The 26,798-nt window shown below is 42.4% G+C and overlaps 1 protein-coding gene across 1 annotated transcript in view; it reads left to right on the top strand.

Annotated features, from left to right (window-relative positions):
• Positions 1–20,689, top strand: part of atp10d (ATPase phospholipid transporting 10D) — a 39,633-nt gene extending 18,944 nt beyond the window's left edge. The window contains exons 10-23 of the mRNA XM_070919764.1: positions 709–900; positions 2,110–2,791; positions 2,917–3,023; positions 4,863–4,989; positions 5,097–5,281; positions 7,426–7,726; positions 8,917–8,993; positions 9,577–9,702; positions 10,479–10,679; positions 11,935–12,015; positions 15,417–15,521; positions 15,758–15,945; positions 18,547–18,673; positions 19,038–20,689. Of these exons, the coding sequence (XP_070775865.1) occupies positions 709–900; positions 2,110–2,791; positions 2,917–3,023; positions 4,863–4,989; positions 5,097–5,281; positions 7,426–7,726; positions 8,917–8,993; positions 9,577–9,702; positions 10,479–10,679; positions 11,935–12,015; positions 15,417–15,521; positions 15,758–15,945; positions 18,547–18,673; positions 19,038–19,088 (2,550 nt within the window). The 3' untranslated portion in view covers positions 19,089–20,689. The remainder of the gene's footprint in view (positions 1–708; positions 901–2,109; positions 2,792–2,916; positions 3,024–4,862; positions 4,990–5,096; positions 5,282–7,425; positions 7,727–8,916; positions 8,994–9,576; positions 9,703–10,478; positions 10,680–11,934; positions 12,016–15,416; positions 15,522–15,757; positions 15,946–18,546; positions 18,674–19,037) is intronic.
• The last annotated feature ends 6,109 nt before the right edge of the window (positions 20,690–26,798 follow it).

Here is a 26,798-nt window from a genome sequence, read left to right as displayed (position 1 = left end):
ACATTATCGTCCCCTTTGTTTCACCCGACAAATTTTCCTTTTTATTTTTGTGTTCCAGGTTTTTCTTTCCAGCTTGGAAAGGTAAAACCTGCGTGCGAGATAGCCTATAGCCTTCCCTACCCTGTTGACTCTGGACCAAGATGACTGAATCTGAATTTCTTCATTAGCACATTTTAAGCTAAAGTTACCACACATGAAACTAATTAGCCTCATTCCCTCCCACTACCACAAGGGCAATGACAGACAGGTTGCTGAGCACGCCACAACTGAGCAGGCATGGTGGATGTAAGAATATAATTACTGTTGGATGTCAAAATATAAGCCTAATTACTTGACAGTTGGTTCAAGAAAAAAAAGTATTTGATGTTGGATGTTGTTCAAGTTTACCAGAATCTGGGGGGGATTAACCCTTAAAACAAACAAACAAACACACTGGTGTAATCATTTAATCATACATTTAATTTGGTTTAGTTAAATGTTTTAACAATGATTCAAGGTGCACTCCCCCAACTTTACAATTACTCAGTGGACAAGTGATGGTTAATAGCCAAAAACAATTGTTGATATTATCAGGGTTATCTCAGCCTGCGTTACATATTAGAGGTGTGGAGATTCAAAGACTACTTGAAAGTTTTCCGGAATCCACAATTTGTTCACTCTCTAGCCATGATGGATAAGCTGCTGTTGCTCCTGTGTCTATGTCTTCAGGCAAAGGAGGTGGTACCTGACCCTGAGCTGGTGAGGAAGTTGAATTGGCTTTGCTATCCTGTGCTGCCTCTGACTGACGACTCCTCTGGGACTCCATCCAGCCTGGAGCTCACCTACATCACTGACTTCTTCCTGGCTCTGGCCATGTGTAACAGTGTGGTGGTGTCCTCACCCGGCCAGCCTCGACATGTGGTGAGTAGATGACATCTGCAAAGCATGTTACATTATCTATCTCCAAAATGATCTAATCTAAGATCAAGATTATATTTGTCCTTGTACAGGTTGTTCATTTGTTTACATTGTTTGAATTGATTTATTTGGTTGGAGAGATTTGCTTTCCATCCACAATTTACTGACTATAAGGACTGTTGGTATGTGTCTGTTAAAAGCTTGCTTCATGGGTAGTTTATGCAACTCAATGAGATGTAAAAAGTAAAAAGTTGGCTTAACTGTATTGAGTGTGTAAATGCTCTAGTTCAATGTGATGTGGCGTCACAGTTAGCTGATTATCAGGGGTTCACTGCTGATCAGGAGGTCACCTAATTATTAGGTACTGTATTTACCTAGCTATTTAAATCTGTGTTTGATTATTTTTCACATTGTAAAGTTTCAACCAATGATGAGTTGATTAAAATGTGAAATAAAAAAAATGGTTGGAAGCCCCTTGTTTGGAGAAAATGAAGATTGTATTGATGCTTTTGATGGTCGTAAGACAAACAAGGATGAACAGAGGGATGCACACACACAAGCTGCAGATGCTGTATGCCGTGTGTGTCATGAGTTTTAATTTTCAGATGTTTTGGCAAAATAAAATGTGAATCAGTGTTTACATGTTTCTTTTAACTACCATTATACAACTACATTCAAGAGGTCATAAGAAGATGACAAAAGTAACTGAGAAGAAGTAACTTGGATACACCATGGCATTTCATTAATAGACACATCACATGTACCTGAACACTGACTCCACTCCACAAATGTATTTAAATCAACAGTATTTAAATCTCAGTCAGATCTTTGATAGGTCAAAAATGTTAAAATCTATGTGGTAACCATTTTAAACATCCTGACCTGACGAAGATCTGACTGGGATTAAATAGATTCTGATTATGGTGATAGATGGGAGCTGACATGCATGTCTCATCTGAGACTAGACCAGGAACGCTGAGGTAACATCTAAAGTACATCCTTATTCTGTGTTTTTTGGTCTGTCTGGTGTAGATAACAGTTAGTTGTAACATGCAACGCCATGGTATTGTCAAAAAACTGTATCCATCTTCTCTTTTTTGATAGGTTGACTTCTCCACCTTAGCCCATGAACGTTTCACCATATTCCAAGAGACCATACAGATATTGAATTTTCAGAAATGTTCTCTTTTTATTCTTTTCTCTTACCTGCAGTTGCCTGGAGCACAAACACCTCTCCAGTCCCTGGAGGAAATAAAGTTGATGTTCCGGCGCTTGAGCTTCTCTCCTTTCTCAGCCCTCTCCTCTCCGCAGATCAAAGGCAGCCCTCGCAGCTTCACCAGCAGGCTGTTTGCCCAGGGGAAAACTGGCTCCTTCACCTTCTCCACACTCCCCAGCAGCATCACAGACGGGTCAGAATCAGGCCAAGAAAGGAACCTTGAAACCTCCAACCAGAAGCATGAACTAGACTTATCTTCCAGAGTGAAAGGAGGAGATGCTGGACAAGTGGAGGACAGGGAGAAAGAGGATGATATCAAGGATACAAAGACAAACCCTCATGGGGCCAGGAAGGATGTGGAGGACCTGACCAGAGGAGTGGACTCTGAGAGTGACACTAATGATGAACAGTTGTATGAGGCAGAGAGTCCAGACGAGGCAGCTCTGGTCCATGCAGCCCAGGCGTACCATTGCGTCCTGAGGGGACGTTCTACAGAGAGCCTACTGGTGGATTTGCCAGGAATCAGCTCTCTGGCTGTTCCACTGCTCCACATTCTGCCCTTTGACTCCAACAGGAAGAGGATGTCAGTGGTGGTACGCCATCCACTCTCAGGACAAGTGACGGTTTACACCAAGGGAGCCGACTCCGTCATTATGGACCTGACTGAGACACCTAGAGGTATTTAACATAAGGAATATGGGCAAAAAAGTAGGACATATGACCCTGAATTTTGTCTCCTTACTGATCCAAAGACAAATAATAATATTAACAGCAATGTTTGTCTGTCCCCCTGTTACATTCAGGTGCAGAACAGGCTCAGGAGATCTACAGTCACATCAGAGTGCAAACCCAAAAACATTTAGACAGCTATGCCAGAGATGGCCTCCGCACACTCTGCATAGCTAAAAAGGTAACACTCCAAGAAAGTTAGAGCTTTGTACATTATTATCAAAATATACGTTTTCTTACACATTTTCATCAAATATTATTTACGATGTCAGGTGGCTCTAAACAAAAGTAAAGCTCATTAAAGCCCTCTCCACCTCCAAATCTGTCTTTTGAGTTTGAAACACCGTACATTTGAAGAAGTATGCGTTACCTTAGTCTGACTCACAGAATGTAGGCTGTTGGCATAAGCCTGCCATTGACCGACTATTTCGAATTCTCCTCCCCTTCACTACACTATTTTTCTAAGGGCGCCATTGCTGCATCCTGGGCTTTGCGCCACCAAACACGATTGTGATTGGTTTATAGAAATACAAACAAGCCAGAGAGTTTTTTCCCCCTATACAAGAATGATAATGGGTTCAGCCAAACCTTTCTCCAGCACTGGCACAGCGCTAAAATGAAGTGTGGAGTGTGGATTGAGTTCTGGCTATGCGAGACTAGCGTAAACTTGGCCTCACTTCCTTTTGCCAGTAGGTGGTGAAACACAAGTGAGTTATTAATCCAGCAATACATTTACTGGCGGTTGCACTACATGGATATATATTTTCATGAATATTGGACTTTGCATTACGGAGTTCAATATCTCTTCCTGTTTCCACTATGTGGCGCTAGAGAACACATACTAATTATACATCACATTACTGTATATCAAGTGTAAACCTCACAATGTAAATTGAATGTAAATTGAATGATGTTTGTGACATAAGGCTTGCTTCCTGTTGCAAGTAGGTGGCGCTATGGCTACGACTCAATATTGGCTGTAGATATCTTCAGGCCTGGACTTTTATCAAGCATGTGAAATGTTGGGAAGATCAGACAATGTACAGTTGAGTTACAACAGCTTCCTGTTTCATAGCAAAATATGCAAATTGTGTGCCTCACCATGGCAACGGCGTTCCATAAAAATTCAAAAGCTTAGCAATTTAGCATTGTCAAGGTCTTCAAATGTTGCTTGCCAAATTTGAGGTGGATCTGATTAACCTGCTAAGAGGAGTAAAAATATAGTGCCCGTAAATGGCTTGCTCAGTCAAGCTAGCTGAAGGAGTTAAATATCACTTTCTGTTTCCACTACATGCTGATGAACCTCTTGGAGGAGTTCGAAAAAGTTTGCATAAAAGACAGAAATTCAAAATGGCCGACTTTCAGTTGGGCTGAGTTAAATGGTAAATTAATGGTAAATGATCTCACTTATATAGCGCTTTTCAACCTTCACGGTTCCCAAAGCGCTTTACAGCTACGTCTCATTCACTCATTTACTCACACATTCACACACCAATGGCGACCAAGCTGCCATGCAAGGTGCTGGTCTCCATCGGGAGCAACTTAGGGTTCAGTGTCTTGCTCAAGGACACTTCGACATGACAGGGGGAGCCAGGGTTCAAACCCCCAACCCGCTCTACCCTGCTCTACCTCCCGTGCGACAGTGCTAACCACTGCGTCACCATCCCACCCAAGTTAAAGAAAGCCAATGTGCATACATTGAATATCAGAGAATATCAGAGAAATCAAGAATATCAGAGAAACTTTATTGTAAGTGTATATTCTTGCAATGTTCACAGTTTCTGATTTGTGTGCCAAGTTTCGTGAGTTTTCGAGTATACCAAAGACGTCAAAATTGCGTTTGAAGGTTAAAAGTAATTAGGGGGAGCTTTTGAGCCGACGAACCACACCCAAGCCCAATTGTGATGTCACTCACATACTCTCTTCCAGTCACTGCTCAACTCTTCCTAAACATAGACTAGTGTGTGCTCATGAAGATTTGTGTGTTTTTCAGTGACTGTGTGTTCTGTGTCTGGGGCAGGTTCTGGAAGAGGAGGAGTATGAAGTGTGGCTGAAGAGACATTTGCTGGCAGAAAGCAGCATAGAAAACAGAGAGGAGCTGCTGCTGGAGTCAGCTCAGAGACTGGAGACCAACCTCACTCTGCTGGGTAGGAGAGCCGCTCACTGCAGCTGACACATGGACCAGTCATATATCAGAGCTGGGAGCAGTCAGTCGCATCTGCATTTATGTGTCTCTGTATTTATGTGTGTTCAGGCACCACAGGGATTGTAGACAGACTTCAGGAGGAGGTCCCAGAGACCATTGAAGCTCTTCAGAGGGCTGGGATCAAAGTCTGGGTCCTTACCGGAGACAAAAAGGAGACAGCCATTAACATCGCCTACTCCTGCAAACTCCTCTGTCCCAACGACCAGCTGCTGACTGCCAATTGTGGAAGCAAGGTCAGTGGCTAAGGGATAGAAGCACTGTTGTTTGGCTAATTTGGAGAAGTTCATGTGCAAACTAAATTTTACTTAGTTTCACAATTTTACTTAATTATTGTGCCCTACTGGTGGTAGGGACTACTGTACATCAGCCTGTCGGCCAATCACTCTTCAAAATGTACAGTGTTCAGTGTTTCCCAATAATTACCCAGACTATGGCGGCCCGCCACAGTTTCCTAATGAACCAAAAATATTTTTACACTACTGCTGCTGCATTCGAGAAACCAAGGCATTTTGAGGACACAACATTGTTTGAGGTTAGTTAACAGTAACCACTGCAGTTATCCACTAGTCAAAACACATTTTTATCATTATCAATATACGACAGCAAACAGATAACGTTACTGCAGAAGTTATCATTGATAACACTGGGGAACACAATTTTTGTTGAGTTAGGTCTGACAGCTGTTTTTAATAAATTTTTGGGTGCGGAATCCAAAACTGATCTCAGTTTTTCTCTATCACGTCAAGTTTTTGAACTATAGGATCCCTGTTTTCTTAAAAAATATGAAAAATACTGTACTGAACAGATATGTGTGTGATAGTACTGACCTATTGGGAGCTGCACACCCCTCACCGCACTGTCTCAATTGTGACTGCACAAACAAGTTGCCACGTAGCTGTAGATGAGTCCAATCGTAATCAGCTGGCAAGTCTTACTACAGCTAATCAGTGGAATTTTGCTTATCTGGAGGGTAAGCTGTGGAGAAAAAACTTGACGTGCTAGAAAAAAACTGACTGCAATTTTGGAATCAGCATGCCAATTTTAGTTTTAATCAGCATAAAAATCTAACTCAACAGAATTTTTTTTTCAAATTGTTCCCCAGTGTAATTAACGGAAATCATATGCAACAGTGCAATACATACATATACATTGTTATTGTATATATTATTTACTTTTATTTTTCAGTTAAATATTGTAAATGTGTATATTTTTTATTTTTTATTTCTTATTTTTATATCTTATTTTTGTACATACTCTCATTTCTAAATTTATGCTACTTTCTATTCTTGAATGGGAGCACCGGTAATGTATAATTTACCCCCTGGGGATCAGTATTTCTGATTCTGATTCTGAAACCAAAGCTATGGGCTGGGCTAAGCTAATTCTCTGAAAAAGGAAAAGAGACATTTAAACTACCCACACCTGATTTCCTAATATTCTGTGTCAGCCCAAGGGGAGGCGTCTGAGAGACCCAACTCACAAGAAGGTTCAAGTTAGCTTCTCAAGGCCTATACAGTGGTCCATACAGAGAATGGAATTGACATTTGTCTTACAGCCTCATGTTAAACAACTGGATGAAAGGAAGTGCACTACACTTTGGGAAACTTTACACCTTAATTAACACTATACCAATAAACAAAGCTAATTTCCCGGGAAGGGGAATACACCCTGATACACATGTTGGTTCTGTTCTGAATATATAAATGACTGTTGAGGAGAAAAACCCTTATTTACTAACTATTGGATAAGGAGAGAATTAGAACTATAACTCTGTTTCCACAGCTGCCTATTTACTCTCCTCTGCTCCTAGCTGGACTGTTACAGTGCATAACATTCGTCTCCTCTTTCTCACAGCAATAGGCTTTATTTTGTTCCCAGCCTTCATCCCCTCACGGATAACGTCATGTATTCTACTGTTTGGTGCCACTGGGGTGCACATGGAGTTCTATGCGTTATTACGCATGGTGCAGTGGCTTGGGAGAATGAATGTCCACATCTAATTTCATTGAAATCGGCCAGTTATTTTATGAGATAGCTTGTCATAGACCAAATTGTTAGTCAAGAAGAAATTTAATCTGACCTTGGTGCTAGAAGAAAGGTCAGGGGGTCTGGAAGAAAAATAAGGGCTCATCCACTAGGGGCTATATATGTCTATACCAAATTTAATTTGCCCTGAAGATATCTTACTCCAAAATAGTTACACAGACTGACTTACCAACAGCTATCACTATCTTCAGGCCCAGCAGTTTGAAGGATAAAATTATACAAACAAACAAAAAATAATTGCATGCATTGCATAATTGAGAGATTATGGGATACATGCAGTAAATGTACAGTAACTCTACTTATCAGTACTTATGGATTTCTTCTCCATAAGGATACATGTGCAGCTTTACTTGAGGAGCTCCAACTGGAAGTGCAGCGTGGTGAAGACAGTTTGACTGAACTGCCTGCAGCAAGGAATCATGGGGAATCCTCCTCAGGCAATGTGGCCAGCTTCATTCTGGTTATAGATGGCCGCACGCTGGACTGGGCCCTGCAGGAGGAGCTGAAGAGCAACTTTCTTGAGCTGAGCCGTAGATGCAAGGCAGTCATCTGCTGCAGGTCCACTCCGCTGCAGAAGAGCCAGGTGGTCGGGCTGATCCGGGACCAGCTCGGCGCCATGACCCTGGCTGTGGGTAAGGACTCAGCCTGTAGGAAAACTGCTTAGAAGTTTCCTTGTTAAAGTGGCAATAGGCTCTGTCCACTATGTGCCGCTGGAGAACACGCACTAATTATACAATATGTTGCCATATATCGGGTATAGACCACACAATCTAAACTTTATGTAAATCGAATTATGTTTGTCACAACATGTGACTGGGAGTGGTCTATCCATAACCATATGAAGTTTGAGACTGATCGTTCAAAATATTGTTGAGTTATTCCCACATCCTCTTTGGCATGCTGTCATACATCTGGCATGGTGAGTGTTTGACATATCAACAGATGTTGCTGCATAACAAGTGTATACCACACAAAGTAAATTTAATGTAAATCGAATTATTTTTTTCACATATGACTTGCTTCCTAAGGGTGGCAAGATGGTGCAGTCGTTAGTTCTGTCGCATGGGAGGTAGTGCGTGGTAGAGTGGGTTTGGGGTTCGATCCCCGGCTCCCACTTTGCATATGTCGAAGTGTCCATGAGCAAGACACTGAACCCTAAGTTTCTCCCAGTGGAGGCCAGCACGTTGCAAAGCAGCTCGGTCTCCATCGGTGTGTGTGAATGGGTGAATGAGACCTAATCTGGAAAGTGCTTTGGGAACTGTTATAAGTACCATATAAGTGACGTCTATGAAGTCCATTACTTCCTTTTGCCAGTAGGAGGCACTATGACATGTAGAAATCCTCCACATTGTTGGAATCAGTAGTGGTCCATCAATAACCATATGAAGTTTGAAGCAGATCAGTTGAAACATTGCCGAGTTATTCCCACTTCCTCTTTGGCATGGCCTCATGCATCCGCCATGTTGACGGTGTTGAACGCAGATGGTATTATTATTCTATAGCCATTACATTGTGCAATTAACATTTACTTCATCTTGATAAGTCAAAGCAAAAAAAGTCTTTTGCCACTTTAATGAATAACACATAGTCTGGCATTTAATTTCCTAAAACTAAACTTCAGGTCTAAGCCTGAGGTGCATGGCACATAGGGAGCAATTATTATCAGACTTCTTAATAACTGTTCAACAAAACAAAAAAATAAAATACAATACTGACTATAATGGTGGGCAATATGGATAAAATCTTCTATCATGGTATATGTGATATGCTTTGTACATACCTAAACATGGGGGACAATGAAAAGTTGTTTTTGTTCATTAAGGTGATGGAGCCAATGATGTGAGCATGATTCAGGTGGCTGATGTGGGCATTGGGATATCTGGTGAAGAGGGCATGCAGGTAATGACTACGAGACTCATCCTGACAGAACACCCACCAAAATGACATAGGTCTTTATAAATGACATGAAGGTAGCTTTTGTTAGAACATGTTTTATTCAGCTGCCACGGTTGAGACAGTCACAGAGCAAGGAGGAGCTGCAAATTGTTGTTTGTAAACACAACATTCAAAATTGGCCCCTCCTCCCCGGCTACGTAGCTTCCTCATGGATGCCTGCTTAAATCTGGCACCTGACCGCTACAAGTGCCGCCCTAGCACCCTATGCTCTGTTATTGACTGGGGGCTGCACACACAAAGGAAGATGCGAGGAAATGTCCCGAACACAGCAAAATAAGAAAATATAGGCACAGGGCAGGGTCTGTGCAGACACAGACACCGCCACACACTGTAGTGGGTCATAAGTAGTGATTAAGTGGGATTGTTTTTGTATGAGTCTATACATTGTTTTTAGGAAAATCCAACTCATTCCGCCTTTAATTATTAGCACCTATTGTATTTGAAGCAGTCTGAATATAGCCATGTCTTCTATTTCTAAACATTTCCCCTTGTGGCAATACTTTTGTCACTGTGTATCGTTCCCCAGGCTGTGATGTCCAGTGACTTTGCCATCTCAAGGTTTAAACACCTTAGTAAGCTGCTGCTGGTCCATGGCCACTGGTGTTACTCTCGTCTTGCAAACATGATCCTCTACTTCATCTATAAGAATGTGGTGAGAGTTCTTTACCAACTTAGTCTCTGTGTGTATAAAATGTTTATAAAATAGCTTGATTTAAGTATCTAGTTAAGACAGTGGTTTTGGCGCTTTTCTCTACTCTCGAGTAGAGAAAAGTTTCACAAACACCCCCAAAGATACCCTAAAACAGCTTGATGTCAATTCTCGATCTTGATTCTCAAAAATGCTTACTTTGGACAAGACAAGGCCATGTATTTTGCTCACATGATTTTTCCTGCCACAGATGTCACTCAATCTGACATGCCTTAAAACTGATATTGTACAGTCAAATTTCAACCAAGATTATATTAGACCTACCTCATAGTGTGACATGAAGATTGTTGTTATTGCACTGTGTTTAGCTTAAGGACTTTCCCCTAGTAAGTGGAAAATCAAAAGATAAGATACATATACTAAGAAAATGAACAAATAGTTGAAACCTTTGTACTTTGTTTAGCTACTAGCTACTCTGCAGTCCCTTGTTGACACTACAAAATACAAATAAGATTAAAAAAATACAAACAAACATGGTGCGCTTGGAGCTCACCTGGCAGAGCGCGTACAATTAAGGCTGGGTCTGTCTCCCACCTTTCCTGTCTCTCTCTGTCACTATCCATTAGTGGCAAAAAGCCCATTAAAGGCAAAAGGGTTAGGGTCTCTGTCACTATCCATTAAAGGCAAAATGCCCACTAAAGGCAAAATGCCCAAAATAAAAACAAACAAACAAGACAATCCTCAGTTCTGTCTTTGTGTCTGGTTGTCTGTGTCTGCAGATGTATGTGAATCTGCTGTTCTGGTATCAGTTCTTCTGTGGTTTCTCTGGGAGTGTCATGACCAACTCCTGGGTGCTCATCTTCTTCAACTTGCTCTTCACCTCCATTCCTCCTCTCATCTATGGTGTCCTGGACCGAGACACGCCTGCAGACACTCTGATGGAGCTGCCTGAGCTCTACCAGGCTGCACAGACCTCCAAGGTATCAGTTCAGTATTTTATCATAATGTATCATAGTATTTTATATCATAATGTCTGAGGCAGATATTTTCTCTTTTTATTTTAGATGCTAAATGTAAGCTGCTTTTATGCCTTGACAGATACTATTAAAATCGAAATAAGTGCTAACTAATATATTATTTAGCCTCATTAATTAATTGGAACGCACACTGAGTTCCCAAGTGATGATTTAGGATTCACTGCAGGACTGTTACATTGGGTTGTGATACATTGTGCTATACCGGACTAAAACAGGCAATGTTGTGACCCCACCAGGTCGTCATCAGGCAAATAGAGTGTTGCAAGGATGACGTATTTTTTTAGGCAAACCTGGAAGTTAGCATCGCCCTGGTCCCTCGACAAAAAGTGGGATTTTCATTGTAGAAAATAAGATCTGTGGCAAACAAAAGTTTATGATACTTATACGTTTTTGTTCAGCAAGATAATCTTACATAATCTTAATCACTAATGAACACCACTTTTATGATTTTTGAAGCGTAAATGGAATCGGCAGAAGTAAAAAGCTAATGTAAGGCTATAAGCGAACTACACCACGGTCGCATTGCGGTCGCATTACTTCAACGTCACCATCACTGGGCGGCATGGTGGCGCAGTGGTTAGCACTGTCGCATAGGAGGTAAAGCTGGTTAAAGCAGGTTGGGGGTTTGATCCCCTGCTCCCCCGTCAAGTGTCCTTGAGCAAGACACTGAACCCTAAGTTGCTCCTGATGGAGACCAGCACCTTGCATGGCAGCTCGGTCGCCATCGATGAATGGGTGAATGACACTTAGCTGTAAAGCGCTATATAAGTGAGATCATATAGATATATATAGACTGACATAGAGAATAAACACAACAAGGCTGTAAAGGTGGACTAGTGAATAGATGACTTTCCGGCATGAAGATGTTAATGTCCGTGGCACAAAATTGATTGCAACATGCTGATCTCATGGTCAACTGATCACACAAAATTATTTCCATAAAGATCCTCAAGATACATTGTCAAAGATTTTAATGATTGCAGAAGAGTCAATCAATCATTACCCAATGATTATAGTGAGATATTAGACAGCTCCGGTGTCTTTTGTTTTGTGTGGACAACAAATGAAACATGGACCGCATCCATTTGAGCAAGCAAGGAAAGCATGCATGAAGTCAATGGTACTCAAGTCTGACCTCTGTCATGCCTGTTGACACTGTGTCTAGAAGGACTAACACCTGAATCCTGTTTCTCTACAGGTCTATGTTTCCTACATGTTCTGGATCACAGTCCTGGATGCTTTTTATCAAAGCCTTGTCTGCTTCTTTGTGCCTTACTTTGTAAGTACACTGTGTCACATCATTCTGTCCTGTCAAGTAGTTCCTTCATCACTGTTTTTATTCCATTGCTTCACTTCACATGTGTGATGACCAGGGGCCTCATTTATAAAACAGTGCGTAGGATCCATCCTAAAACACTGCATACACACAAACTTAAGAATCTAGTTAAAGGTTCTGTATGGAGTTTTCAGAGAGTCGTTGTTTTTAATGACACCGGTGGCCGTTAAGTCAGTTGTCAGCATCCTGTTGCTCATGTTAGTTATACACTAGGGTTGGGCGTTTTTCCAGCCGGCCATAGACAGCCCAACAGTCAGCGGTTGCCGATATTCACGCAGGTGTGTTTGTGCAGCTAGCCCCGTAGTTTCAGCTGGGAGATGTGTAGGAGTGGCAAGTTCGCTAAGCTCCACATGCTCTCTTACCTTTTTTTAGTCTAATAAATAAACTCACAAAACTACTTTACTTAATAAACAGAAAAATTGCAAACTGCATGCTTTCTGAATTCAAGTTTCTCTCTTCCACTGGACTAAGACTAGCTTAGTGACTTGTAAACTCATCATAAAAGACACTTCTTTCACCAAAACCGTGTTGTTAAGTCTTTCCACTGATCCAACAATCACCAACTCGTCGATACACCTTTGCTTTGTACTGTTACATAATTTATTGTTGGCTAAAATCAACGCCGTTTGTCATAATATATCAATTTGTATCATGGATCAGTTATTATCATTTTTTGTTAGTCATACTGTTAGTGAGCAAGTTAATGTTGGGCAGCTGGCTGTAACTTAGCTACGCTGCATGGATCTGCCATTTATTGCTTCGTATCGTTAGCTGATCAGTAATTTGCAAACGGAAAGCAAGCCAATTTACCAGCCAGATTAGCCCTGAGAGTCTGGATGAATTAGCTGACGTTATCCACTCAAGACAGCATTTTGCTATATTAGCAAAGCAATTTGTCCACCTTAGCAAGCAAGGTACGTGAACTTTGTGTTGGGCTCTGTGTTTCGGTGGGTGCTGGTCTTTTGATGATGACACATTGGCAATAAAAAGCGATGTAAATTGTTGCATATTGTTACATATGGCACCTTTAAGACCTTTTAGAAAATATTCAGATCTATAAAACTGTGTGGCGTACACCTGTAGGCACTTTTCTCGTTACAAGATGAGATAAAATAATACTTTATTAACCCCTCAGCGGGGAAATTTGTATTGTTACAGCAGCATACAGGATAGAGCAATAGCAGAGACATAAGTAAGAAAATCAAAATATAATGAATATAAACAATAAAAACCTTTATTAAAAAAAACAACTATAATTTACAAATTCACAGAACGAAAAAAAATAATGGTAAGGGAATTATACTGTATTGCACATAGAGAGATATAGATATTGCACCATTTGTCATATATATATACGCACACACATATATATATCTATATATATATCTATATATAGATATATAGATATATATATATAGAGAGAGAGAGAGAGAGAGAGAGAGAGATAGGCCCACCAGTGTCATCCCACAATCATTCATAAATGGTCAATGCAAAACAAACTGGAGGTTGAGCACCGTACGGTAACTGTAACTGTTTGGGGGGCTCAGTAAAGGCATCAATGACTGAACAGGCTCGACCATGCATTTCGTTGTACCTTCTCTGCACTGCATTCGGTGCGTGTGCGAAGGAGGTGAGGAGCCATATTGATTTCTGATAGAGGGTACTCACTATCACCTGCATGATGATTGCATGTTTTTAAAATATTGTCCAGTAACCACTAAATTGGCAAATCGCTCGTCGCGTTCTCTAGGAGAAAAAAAGAAAAAACCAAGAAGCCAACTGTCACGCACAGCGCCAGCTTGAAGTCTTCTTCCTACACTACTGTGCCTCACAATAAATGAGACGTGGGTTGAGCAAGGCCATCGAGCCACTACATTTGTCAGAATCATGTCAGCACTGCAAATGACTTGAATGTTTATGGAATGGTAATGTTTGCGATTAACAAAAGCAAATCCGTCATCATTTGGGCTTTTATCACAACATGAATGCAGTCGATTACATTTGGAAAACTGGACATTGCTGCAAATTGCATTTTGATGTTGGCCTGCTCACCCACAGAATAAGCAAACCTTATATAACAAGGGCTCATTTCAATAAGGCAATCCAAGACATCTGATAATGACAGATAATAATAAATATATATAATTAGAATGGAGGCCTATACATTATGAAATGCAATGATAGTGGTGCAATGGTGTTGTGTTTTTAAATCCAAGTACTGAGCTTTATTTTGTGATCTCACCATTGGGTGGTGATTCCCATGTCTGAAAAACTTTGCATAAGTTCTATATACATAGTGCCCTCCGCATGGATAGAAGATGGGGAAATTGGCAGCGACAACGGTGAGGTGATGAATTGAAGCCCGATTGTATAATGAATCCTCTCGCACATTTAATATCACTTAATATCAAATGTTAATTATAGATCCATGTTATCAGGAAAAATAAAACCAGCAGTGTTATTTGTACCTACACTTGTAGTGAGCCGCTCAATATTTCAGCGCCTTCTATCCATCACATTCCCCACCCCCAGAGCACAGAGGAGAGGGCCGGACTGTACTGTAACAAATGAAATCATCATCATTAACATTACATTAAATAACATTAAAGAATTGCAGAACACAGTGGCAGCAGTTTTTACTAATGTCTTCTAATACTGTGCATATCACCAAGTAAGTAAGTAATAAGATTTTAGTTCTTATATAGTTTTTGTGTGTAAAATCGCTGCAGTGAACAGACGGTGCTGTCAGGCGCACAGAGTGCATTGGAGATACCGCTGTGGCTGCCACACATACTCTGGTTTCTCCAGTCACCTCACCCGGAACATCTTCATCACCCGCGCATGGATTGCCATGATTCACAGAGACATACCATTGATCAGCAGGCTAATTTATATACATCAGTATTAATTTGGTGCTTTGCATTTATGGTTGAATGTGGGCGGGTAGAGGGCGGCTGATGTGAGGCTGATCCACGTGCACACATTTCCAGGTGGACTGTGATTTATAAAGGGAACATTGCCTGCAGGTGAGTGTACGCACGGTTTTATATGTCTGATTTTTTTGGGCACACGCCATTTTCAACTTTTGTGCGCACGTACAATTTTAGTATGGATCCTACGCACTGTTTTATAAATGAGACCCCTGGTTATTTAGCTGCAAGAATCTACTGTTACGTACTGTTCCTCAACAAACACTGGTATAAATGTTTTCTTCTACAACCTCCAACCGACAACCTTACAGCTGATGATCAGATGGCATCACATTTAATATCACATAGTAATAAACACTGCTCATACAGTGCTGGTCCCATCCCACTGTAAGATTGTTGTGATGTTTATTTCAGGCATTCACAGGTTCAGACGTTGGGGAGCTGTCCTTTGGTTCTCCAATCAACGTCTCAGCTCTCCTCATCATCCTGCTGCACCAAGTTATCGAGAGTCACACTCTGGTCAGACACAATGCTACACTAAAAGCAGTTAGAAATCACTTATTTTCAAACTAGGTTATGTCTCTCTTGTTTTGCCATTGGAATTAATAATTGTGTGTCCTGGATGTTATGTATGTTATCCAACGACACCAAAACATTGGAGTGTGTAGTGTGCTAAATGTCCAGACAAGAAGTGATATTAAGACTGTGTGTCTCCTGTTGTGTTGTGGAGTTTCTAATCCTGTGTTGTTTTGCAGACGTGGATTCATGTGCTGGTGTTGGTTCTCAGTGGTGGTTTCTACTTTGGTTTTGTGCTGCTCTTCAGTTTGCTCTGTCTGACCTGCAGCCCCCCCACCAACCCTTTGGGGGTGGAAACACTCCAGATGTCCCAGCCTCTCTTCTATATCATATGTGCTCTCACTACTGTGATGGCTCTGTTACCCAGGTACACACACCCATCCACTCAAATGCACACACAACACATATACAACCATATGCATACATGTAAACACACACAAGCTGGGTCCCCCCCTTGCATGGCAGCTCGGTGTGCGAATGTGTGAGTGAATGGGAGTGTGACCTGATCTATAAAGCGCTTTGGGAACCATTAAGGTAAGCGCTATATAAGTGAAGACCATTTACAATTTACAAGCTCAACTTATCTTGGTCACTTTCAGCCATTATGCTTCACAATCAACTGTTGCAGGGAATACTCAGGGCTGAAAAGTAATACTGAATCATCTCTGCATGTTTCTTGGGGAAATAAATAATTTAATTTATATTTTAACAGTTGAAAATGTGTACTTAAATTGGCACCTATATCTTCAGGCCTGGACTCTTATTTATTACTTATATTTATTATTTGAAATTTAAGAAAGATCTGACGATGTGGAGTCGAGTTTCAACAACTTCTTCTTTCATGGCACTTGCCGCATCACCACAATGCCATTTGATTAAAACTCAAAAGCTCCACTATTTAACACCATCAAACGTCTTGAAGAGCAACTTGCAGGTTGAATTTTTTCTCCACGCAACAGAAGTGGCCAGAGGCATCATGTTTACGGGTTGTCCGTCCATCCATCCGTCACATTCTTGTGAATGTGATATCTCAGGAACGCCTTATGGGAATTTGGCACAAACGTCCACTTGGACTCAAGGATGAACTGATTAGAATCACGTCCATCCCATTCTCGTGAACCTGATATGTCAGGAATTCAGGAACATTTCACACAAATATTTGATGGGATACAACAATGAAGTTATGACACTGTGACTGATCATAATGTTCTGCAAAAACACTTTTCTGGCCATTATTCAACACCATAACTCATAAACAAAAGGGGAGATTGTGACCATATTTCATTTTACACTTGGTTGGACACTGAATAGGTGACACTTTTGACTCAAAGCTCAAAGGTCATTGTGACCTCAAAATAGGTTTATAGCCTTAATTTAAGAATTACTTGGCCGATTCGAGATTTCACACACATGTTGACTGTATCCAATCAGTGTTTCCCATTTAGATTCTCTGTAGGGGAGCATTACAGTTTCCTGGTTAGTTAGCGAAAATGGACAACTATTAGTGTCAAACTGTATGCAGACATTGTTCAGCTGAAGTCGTGTATGTCTGTGGAAACACGTAGACATGACATTTAAGACGGCATCACCTGAATGTGACGGTTAGCAGAACAAGGCAAAACCACAGCGTTTCAGGCACATTTGCATTCAGTTAAGTTAAGATTATGTAGACTGTAATACAAACAGTTCAGTTTGTCATGTAGATGCAACATTAATGACAGGTTTTTATGACAATCCTATTTTTCTGTCATAAAAACGATTGAAGTGAGATGAACAGACTAAAAACTTTATCTTTTTAGATAAAACAGATGTTTTCTAGAGCTTTTCTTTGGGGACACAATTTTCTGTTGATAAAAGGTAACACATCACTATGTATCACATTATATGTTATCGCAATACTCAGCATATCGCAATACTATCATATTGAGACTTCAGTATTGTGATAATATATCGTGGGGCCCCTGGTGATTCCCACCCCTACTGTTTACTTTTTTCAAAATAAATAACAAAAATGGTAGGTAACACAACAGCTAACTAATGTTAGGTCTCTGAGATATTCATAAACCTTTGTTTGACCAATTTATTACTGAACCTGGCCGTCACACGCACCGCACCGTCACACGCTTCGCCAATACATCTATGATAATCCTTCATTAATCAGTTCAACAATGTATATTCACTGCAATCATACATACAGTATGTATCATCAATAACGTGATAACTTACATTCAGCCAAAAAATGCACTACCTTTTACACAATTCCTTCCAAGTACTCATTACATCTATGAGCCTGGATAGACATGGATCTGAACTGCAACTTGACTGGCTGGTGGAGGCATACAACCTTGGAGCGATAATTCTAATTTATACTTAACCATATCTGAAAAATTACTATTTAAAAAGTTAATGCAGAATTTTATGTGTTTTAAAAGACATAAGGGAAAAATTCATAAGAAAATGTGGCTGTTTTGTGCAATACAAAAGGAAGTCATCCCTGATTTTGCCTCAGCTCAACGTGCAGTAGTATAATTAACTTGATTGATATAAATGGATATACAGTAAATGCAGCATTATGTATTTATGTATATGAATAGCAATATAATGTATAGTATGTATATACATAGCAAAATAACATTCACATAGTTGGGGGGGGTTCTTTTCTTTTTTTAACCCTGATTTTATTGTGTCCCCCACTACTTAAACCAAACCCGAGCCCTTGAAATTACTCAAACATATCTTTGGCATTTCTTTGCCATGTGTAATTTATTGTGATATATATGTTATATTTGTTAAGTTATTTCATTCAAGTTAGTTGAGTGAAAAACTATAGTAAAAAGAAAGAAGTAGTTTTTCTGTTGGGTGTTGAATGTGCCAATCTCCTCAAGTTAAACATTTACTGATCCAAGTGAAACCACAGTCCTGAAGGACAGACTGATACCCATACTGTCCTGTGTGTTCTCCTCTGCAGGCTGTTGTTCCGGGCTCTGCACAACACCTTACACACCTCTGCTATTCTGAAATCAGCTCAGATGGACAAAGTGGAGTCAGAGAAGTATCGCAGGAGAATGCAGCGCTGGAACCTGAGCCACTCCAGAGTCAACAGGCTGCAAATGTGTGCGGACAACCCTGGCCTGGAGCCCAGCACAACCTCAGTGGTGTCCTGACCTCCCTCTAAACACACACATGCAGAGCTGCAACCCCCCCGTCAGCAGAGCATACCAGTGTATGACCTGGCCAGGGAAACATGGTGACATGCTGGATTTAAGTGCATGTCACTGGCAGAATGGATTCTTTGGTGCAGCTATTTATAGGCTTTTCTGACAGACTGCTCATTTCGCTACATGTCAAAACCAAGGAAGGCGGGGGATATCAATAAATACTTAATGTATCTGTGGGGGGGGGGTTATTTTTTTTGTATCTTCTGATATTCGTCATAAAGTAATGGAAGGACAGTGGTAGACCTCACTAAAAAACAATATTGAAATTCATCGTCTCCTGCATGTGCGATGAAATTAGTCAAATCGCAGTTTCATTTGTTTACTTTCAGATGAATGTCACAGTTGTAGTATTGAGTTATTATCGGGGTCATGAACAACAAAATGAGACACAGAGCAACATTCATATCCCATTAGAGTGATGTTTGTGTCCACCATTTAAGTCCAATATTCCCCAACAGTCCCCTTTTTAGCTCTGGTTTGGTCTCAACCAACTCCTGAGAAAAATATCTGGCTCTTTGGCTGCTACAGTTTGTCTTTGTTCACTTTGTTCACTTGAGTTCTTTGGGTTTTGGTGCTGGGCAGGTAGCATATGGCTAAAGAGAGTAGTGTGACTCAAACATCTATGTGCTGGAGAATCAAAACAATGAGATAAAAAGATGTTGACAGCTGAGCTTGATGATTCATTCCTGTTTTTGGAAACAACAGCTTGGCAAAAAAATTAATCAGCACAAGGTACACTTGCAACACTTGTTTTTTTCCAAAGCTTTCAACTACAACTTCTGGCCTTCCTCAATGGATGGAGTTGCTAAGTTTTTTGAACAGACACAGGAGTTACTATCTTCTTTGTTAATATCAAAAAATAACTCAATCGAAAGAAAGCTTGCAGTGTGGATGTAGCCAAAGAGACTTTGACACTAAACTAAAAGGGTGTTTTTTGTCCCACACAAACAAGGCCTTCAACTTATATATGAAGGAAGCAGGCAGGATCCGAAAGCAACAATATGATTATTGCTTAGAGAGAGCCATAGCAGTACCAGTGCCACCGCTGTGTGTGATCCAGGTGTCTGGATCATGGTCTCATTAGTTCCTGTTGACTACAGTATACAGTACCAAGTTGCCACTTGTTTTGACTCAGTCTTGTCCTGTTAGCTGTGAACAGTGTGAGATCTAACAGCCTGTTGTTGTTTACCTACTCAGCTGCTCTCTCTGCATTGGTGACACCAGAGCAGATGAGGTCAGTTGGTCTGTTTATTTATTTGCTGTTTGTTTCTTGTGTTGCTCTAATCAATATTCACACATGAAGGAAATGGCAATACTACATGAAGGAACAAAGACTGAATCTGAATTGTTTCTCAGGTTAGACTGATGCATCTGCACGAGTCATAATTAAACTACACCAACAATGATTATCAGATTAAATTAAGATTTAAAGGTGATTTTGTTTCCAGTAGTCCCTAATTTGTAATATTTTCCAGCTCACTGTTTTTATATTATTAATATTTTACCCATGATTGAACCAAATAAAATGCAGGTTTGGTTTATTATTGTCTACATTACAGTGCACCAAACTGCTGTCTGTGTGCTTGAGTTGTGCAGTCCATTACAGTGAAGATCAAGTCTGCATTAGGTTACATTATTCTTACATGGTGATGCAGTTTAATTAGAGTTGGATTTGAAAAGTCTGCACTGCACTGTCTCTTACTGTAATTTGCATTGTACAACATTTTTTCAGACTTTATGTTCACTGTGATGGATTGGACCACCAATGAATTTCAAGAGTCATATTGTATAAAAATGTGTGGAAACTGACAGATGCTTGAAATGGTGGAAAAAACACATTCACATTAAGAATGATGTAAAGTATACACAGATTAAAACATGCAGAACCACTGGTATGGCCTAACTGTCAAATTTGGTGTTTAATTAGTTAGGAAGGCAGCACCTAGGCCAGCCATTAGTAATTATGGACAGGGGGATAACATTTTCCAAATTGGGCCCCTCATCCACACCCACTCCAGCACCACCACCACCCACCCACTAGGCTCGAATAGAGTGTTGCAGGGATGACGTAGGCAAATCCAGAAGTTAGTCACCCTGTTTCCCTCAACAAAAAGCCAATGGGATTTTTCCATGGGATTTTGGATCATTTCAGAAAATAAGGTCTGTGGCAAACAAAAGTTCATGATTATATATAGAAAATAAGGAAATGCATAATAGGTCCTATTTAACTTTTAAGAGAATATAGATAGATATAGATATAGAGTATAAATGCAACAAGGCTGTAAAGGTGAGTAGATGACTTTCCGTGTATCGGCATGATACGTCTGCATGAAGACGTTAATGTTCGTGACAACCACTGTAATCTCATTTAGCCACTTGTTTGCAACCGCCTTTTTAAGACACGTAAAACATTCAAAATTCACGAGGGGGGTATTTACTGACTACGTATTTTATGTTGTAGAACACAACGTTGAAATCTCTGAAGCTTATTTAACCACAGACCTTATTCAGAATCAGAATCAGAAACTGTTTATTGCCAAGTAACAGACATTACAAGGAATTTGCTGTGGTCTGAAGGTGCTATTGTTTTGATAACAAATAAGTATAATATAAAAGCTAAAATAACAATAAGAATAAAAATAAAAATAAGATAAGATAAATAACAACAGTGCAGTGACCAGAATAAAGTAAAGTGTCCAGATAAAGTGTCCAGTAGGGGGTGAGTGCGTTAATGTAACGCAGTGGGGACAGGGGTGATGTACGTTAATATAACGTATAGCTTGTGGTAGTGTTCGGGGGGGTGTCAGTGAGAGTTTGTCAGGTTGACTGCAGAGGGGAAGAAACTGTTTTTGTGGCGGGAGGTTTTGGTCCTGATGGACCGCAGCCTCCTGCCAGAGGGGAGGGGGTCAAACAGATGGTGTCCGGGGTGGGAGGGGTCGGCAGCGATCTTCCCTGCTCTCCTCAGGGTCCTGGAGGAGTACAGGTCCTGAAGAGATGGGAGGTTGCAGCCGATCACCCTCTCTGCAGAGCGGATGATACGCTGCAGTCTGCGTCTGTCCTTGGTGGAGGCAGCAGCGTACCAGACGGTGATGGAGGAGGTGAGGATGGACTCTATGATGGCAGTGTAGAAGTGAACCAGCATTGTTTGTGGCAGGTTAAACTTCCTCAGCTGCCTCAGGAAGTACATCCTCTGTTGGGCTTTCTTGATGAGGGAGCTGATGTTCAGCTCCCACCGGAGGTCCTGGCTGATGATGGAGCCCAGGAAACGGAAGGACTCCACAGTGTCCACTGGAGAGTCACACAGGGTGATGGGGGCGGGTGGGGCTGCGCTCTTCCTAAAGTCAACAACCATCTCCACTGTCTTTGAAGCGTTAAGCTCCAGGTTGTTGCTGTTGCACCAGGTCACCAGGTGGTCAATCTCCCACCTGTAGGCAGACTCATCCTCTCCAGAGATGAGTCCGATGAGGGTGGTGTCGTCCGCGAACTTCAGGAGTTTGACGGACTGGTGACTGGAGGTGCAGCTGTTGGTGTACAGGGAGAAGAGAAGAGTAGAGGAGAAAGAACACAGCCTTGAGGGGAGCCGGTGCTGATCGTCCGCGAGTCTGAGACGTGTTTCCCCAGCTTCACGTGCTGCTTCCTGTCAGACAGGAAATCTGTGATCCACCTGCAGGTGGGGTCAGGCACGTTGAGCTGGGAGAGCTTGTCCTGAAGAAGAGCCGGGACGATCGTGTTGAAGGCAGAGCTGAAGTCCACAAACAGGATCCTGGCATAGGATCCTGCGGAGTCCAGGTGCTGGAGGATGAAGTGTAGAGCCAGGTTGACGGCGTCGTCTACAGACCTGTTGGCTCTGTAGGCGAACTGCAGGGGGTCCAGCAGAGAGTCTGTGATGGATTTGAGGTGGGACAGGACCAGGCGTTCAAATGATTTCATGACCACAGAGGTCAGGGCGACGGGTCTGTAGTCATTTAATCCTGTGGGCCCTGGTTTTTTGGGGACGGGGATGATGGTGGAGGCCTTGAAGCAGGCTGGCACGTGGCATGTCTCCAGTGAGGTGTTGAAGATGTCCGTGAACACCGGAGACAGCTGATCGGCGCAGCGCTTCAGGCAGGATGGGGAGATGGAGTCTGGTCCAGCAGCTTTACGCGGGTTTTGTCTCTTGAAGAGCCTGTTCACATCTCTTTCAAGGACAGACAGAGGTGTCGATGCTGGAGGAGTGGGGGGCGCTGTGGGGGGCAGCTGTGGTGGTAGGAGGTGTGAGAGTTCAGCCCCAGGTGTGATGAGGGGGTTGGGGCTGTTGGGCTGGAGCTGGTGGGTGATGGTGTGGGGGATGGTGTCAGGACTGTCCCATTGTCTTTCAAAGCGACAGTAGAAGTCGTTGAGGCTGTTGGCGAGGCGTCGGTCGTTAGCAGAGTTGGGGGCTCTTGGCTTGTAGTTGGTGATCTGCCTGAGCCCCCTCCACACAGAAGCAGAGTCGTTGGAGGAGAACTGGTCTTGTAGTCTCTCTGAGTACAGTCGTTTAGCTTCCCTCACCGCCTTGCTAAACTTGTACTTGGCTTCCTTAAACTCCGCTCTGTTGCCACTCTTAAACGCCTCTTCCTTTTCCAGCCTCAGCTGTCGCAGTCTTGCTGTGAACCAGGGTTTGTCGTTGTTGTAACTCACCCTGGTCCGAGTTGGTACACAGCAGTCCTCACAGAAGCTGATATATGAAGTCACAGCCTCTGTGTACTCATCCAGACTGTTGGTAGCAGTCCTGAAAACATCCCAGTCAGTACAGTCCAAACACGCCTTCAGGTCCTCTGCAGCTTCACTGGTCCACTTCTTCGAAGTTCTCACAACAGGCTTAGAAAGTTTTAATTTCTGCCTGTATGCAGGAATCAGGTGGACCATGTCGTGGTCGGAGTGTCCCAGTGCAGCGCGGGTGACGGCGTGAAAAGCGTTACTGACTGTGGTGTAACAGTGATCCAGAGTGTTCCCCTCCCTGGTGGGGCATTTAATAAACTGTTTGTATTTTGGGAGTTCGTGTCTGAGGTTACCTTTGTTAAAGTCACCGAGGACAATAACTAAGGAGTCCGGGTTGGTCCGCTCCGTTTCCAGTATCTGATCGGCGAATGCGCGCTGTGCGTCCTGCACGTTGGCCTCCGGTGGAATGTAAACACCGACCAGAATGAATGAAGCGAACTCACGGGGGGAGTAGTAAGGTTTACAGTTTATGAAAAAAGTTTCCAGGGAAGGAGAGCAATGCCGTCGGATCACTGTCACGTCGTTACACCAGCTGCTGTTGATGTAGAAACAGATACCTCCACCCTTTGTTTTGCCGGAGAGGTGCGCGTCGCGGTCCGCTCGGAGAAGCTGGAATCCGTCCAGCTGCAGCGCCGCGTCGGGAGTTCTTTCCCCCAGCCATGTCTCCGTGAAGCACAAAACAGCAGATGAATAAAAGTCCTTGTTTCTCCTCATCAGCAGCTGGAGTTCGTCCATCTTATTCCCCAGTGAGCGCACGTTAGAGAGAAATATTCCGGGTAGCGGTGTGCGTTGTCCTCGCCGGCGAAGACGCACGAGCGCACCGGCACGTTTCCCTCTACGTCGGCGTAGAGCTGCAAAGGTGAGAGCACCTTTGACCAGAATGTCCCATAAAACAGTTAAAGGTGCGAGAAATTCGGGAAACAAATCCACTGGAGATGTTCCCCTGATGTTCATGAGCTCTTCTCTGGTGAAAGAGCTCCGTGAACCAAAACAAAAAACACTGTTTACAAACAAAACAAGGCAAAACAATGCGCTCCAACAGACCGAGGCAGCCATCCGCGGCGCCATCTTGGATCACCTATGGCCAAGGTCAAGTAGCTCTCCAGTTTCTAAAAACATGAAGATGTGCGTCTGGCCTGGCGTTATTCCAGGCATCTAACCAAAATCCCACTCAAAAAACCCACTGACTTCAAGACGGGACCGGAATTGTAAAAATGCGAACTAATTTCTTGGTTTTAGGACTCATTCCTGCAGCACTCTATACCAACCATCATGGCTATTAGCCTTGTAGTGACACAGATAGAGGCTCTAACAACCACTTAAAGTAAGTAAGTTGTAAGTAAAATCAAACATTGACTGAAGAAATTGCTGAGATCAAATCATGTGTGAAAAAATAAATGTACTCTTCATCTATCGAATTCAATCTTGAGGGCTACTACCGTATCCGTACCGATACGGTTGTCAACTGATATACAGTGCATCCGGAAAGTATTCACGGCGCTTCACTTTTTCCACATTTTGTTATGTTACACCCTTATTCCAAAATGGATTAAATTAATTTTTTTCCTCAAAATTCTACACACAACACCCCATAATGACAATGTGAAAAAAGTTTTTTTGAAATTTTTGCAAATTTATTAAAAATAAAAAACTAAGAAATCACATGTACATAAGTATTCACAGCCTTTGCCATGAAGCTCAAAATTGAGCTCAGGTGCATCCTGTTTCCACTGATCATCCTTGAGATGTTTCTGCAGCTTAATTGGAGTCCACCTGTGGTAAATTCAGTTGATTGGACATGATTTGGAAAGGCACACACCTGTCTATATAAGGTCCCACAGTTGACAGTGCATGTCAGAGCACAAACCAAGCATGAAGTCAAAGGAATTGTCTGTAGACCTCCGAGACAGGATTGTCTCGAGGCACAAATCTGGGGAAGGTTACAGAAACATTTCTGCTGCTTTGAAGGTCCCAATGAGCACAGTGGCCTCCATCATCCGTAAGTGGAAGAAGTTCGGAACCACCAGGACTCTTCCTAGAGCTGGCCGGCCATCTAAACTGAGTAATCGGGGGAGAAGGGCCTTAGTCAGGGAGGTGACCAAGAACCCGATGGTCACTCTGTCAGAGCTCCAGAGTTCCTCTGTGGAGAGAGGAGAACCTTCCAGAAGGACAACCATCTCTGCAGCAATCCACCAATCAGGCCTGTATGGTAGAGTGGCCAGACGGAAGCCACTCCTTAGTAAAAGGCACATAGCAGCCCGCCTGGAGTTTGCCAAAAGGCACCTGAAGGACTCTCAGACCATGAGAAATAAAATTCTCTGGTCTGATGAGACAAAGATTGAACTCTTTGGTGTGAATGCCAGGCGTCACGTTTGGAGGAAACCAGGCACCGCTCATCACCAGGCCAATACCATCCCTACAGTGAAGCATGGTGGTGGCAGCATCATGCTGTGGGGATGTTTTTCAGCGGCAGGAACTGGGAGACTAGTCAGGATAGAGGGAAAGATGAATGCAGCAAAGTACAGAGACATCCTGGATGAAAACCTGCTCCAGAGCGCTCTTGACCTCAGACTGGGGCGACGGTTTATCTTTCAGCAGGACAACGACCCTAAGCACACAGCCAAGATATCAAAGGAGTGGCTTCAGGACAACTCTGTGAATGTCCTTGAGTGGCCCAGCCAGAGCCCAGACTTGAATCCGATTGAACATCTCTGGAGAGATCTAAAAATGGCTGTGCACCGACGCTTCCCATCCAACCTGATGGAGCTTGAGAGGTGCTGCAAAGAGGAATGGGTGAAACTGCCCAAAGATAGGTATAGGTATATAGGTATAAAGTAAATTTATGTGCTTTGTCCCATTTAAGGGTCAACCATAGACCTTTTCATGGGCCCCTCCTCGGTCCTGGGCCGGGGTCATCTGTACCCTCTGACCCCCCCATGGTAACTTCAGTGCCATCAGTGTGAGTGTATGTGTGTGTAATAGTTGAATAAGAGGCAAATTGTAAATCACTTTGTCCACTAACAGAGAAAAGCGGGTTAGGGTCAACAAATTCTAGATGATCTCATAAACTGTAAACCATACTACTCCCCCCGAGAGTTTGCTTCTGGTCGGTGTTTACATTCCACCGGAGGCCAACGTGCAGGACGCACAGCGCGCACTCGCCGACCAGATACTGGAAACGGAGCGGACCAACCCGGACTCCTTAGTTATTGCCCTCGGTGACTTTAACAAAGGTAACCACAGACATGAACTCCCCAAATAC

This window comes from Enoplosus armatus, chromosome 15 (assembly GCF_043641665.1).
Source record: "Enoplosus armatus isolate fEnoArm2 chromosome 15, fEnoArm2.hap1, whole genome shotgun sequence".
Taxonomy (NCBI): Eukaryota; Metazoa; Chordata; class Actinopteri; order Centrarchiformes; family Enoplosidae; genus Enoplosus; species Enoplosus armatus.
Note: the sequence above shows the minus strand (reverse complement) of the source record. Positions and strands in the feature narration are given on the sequence as shown.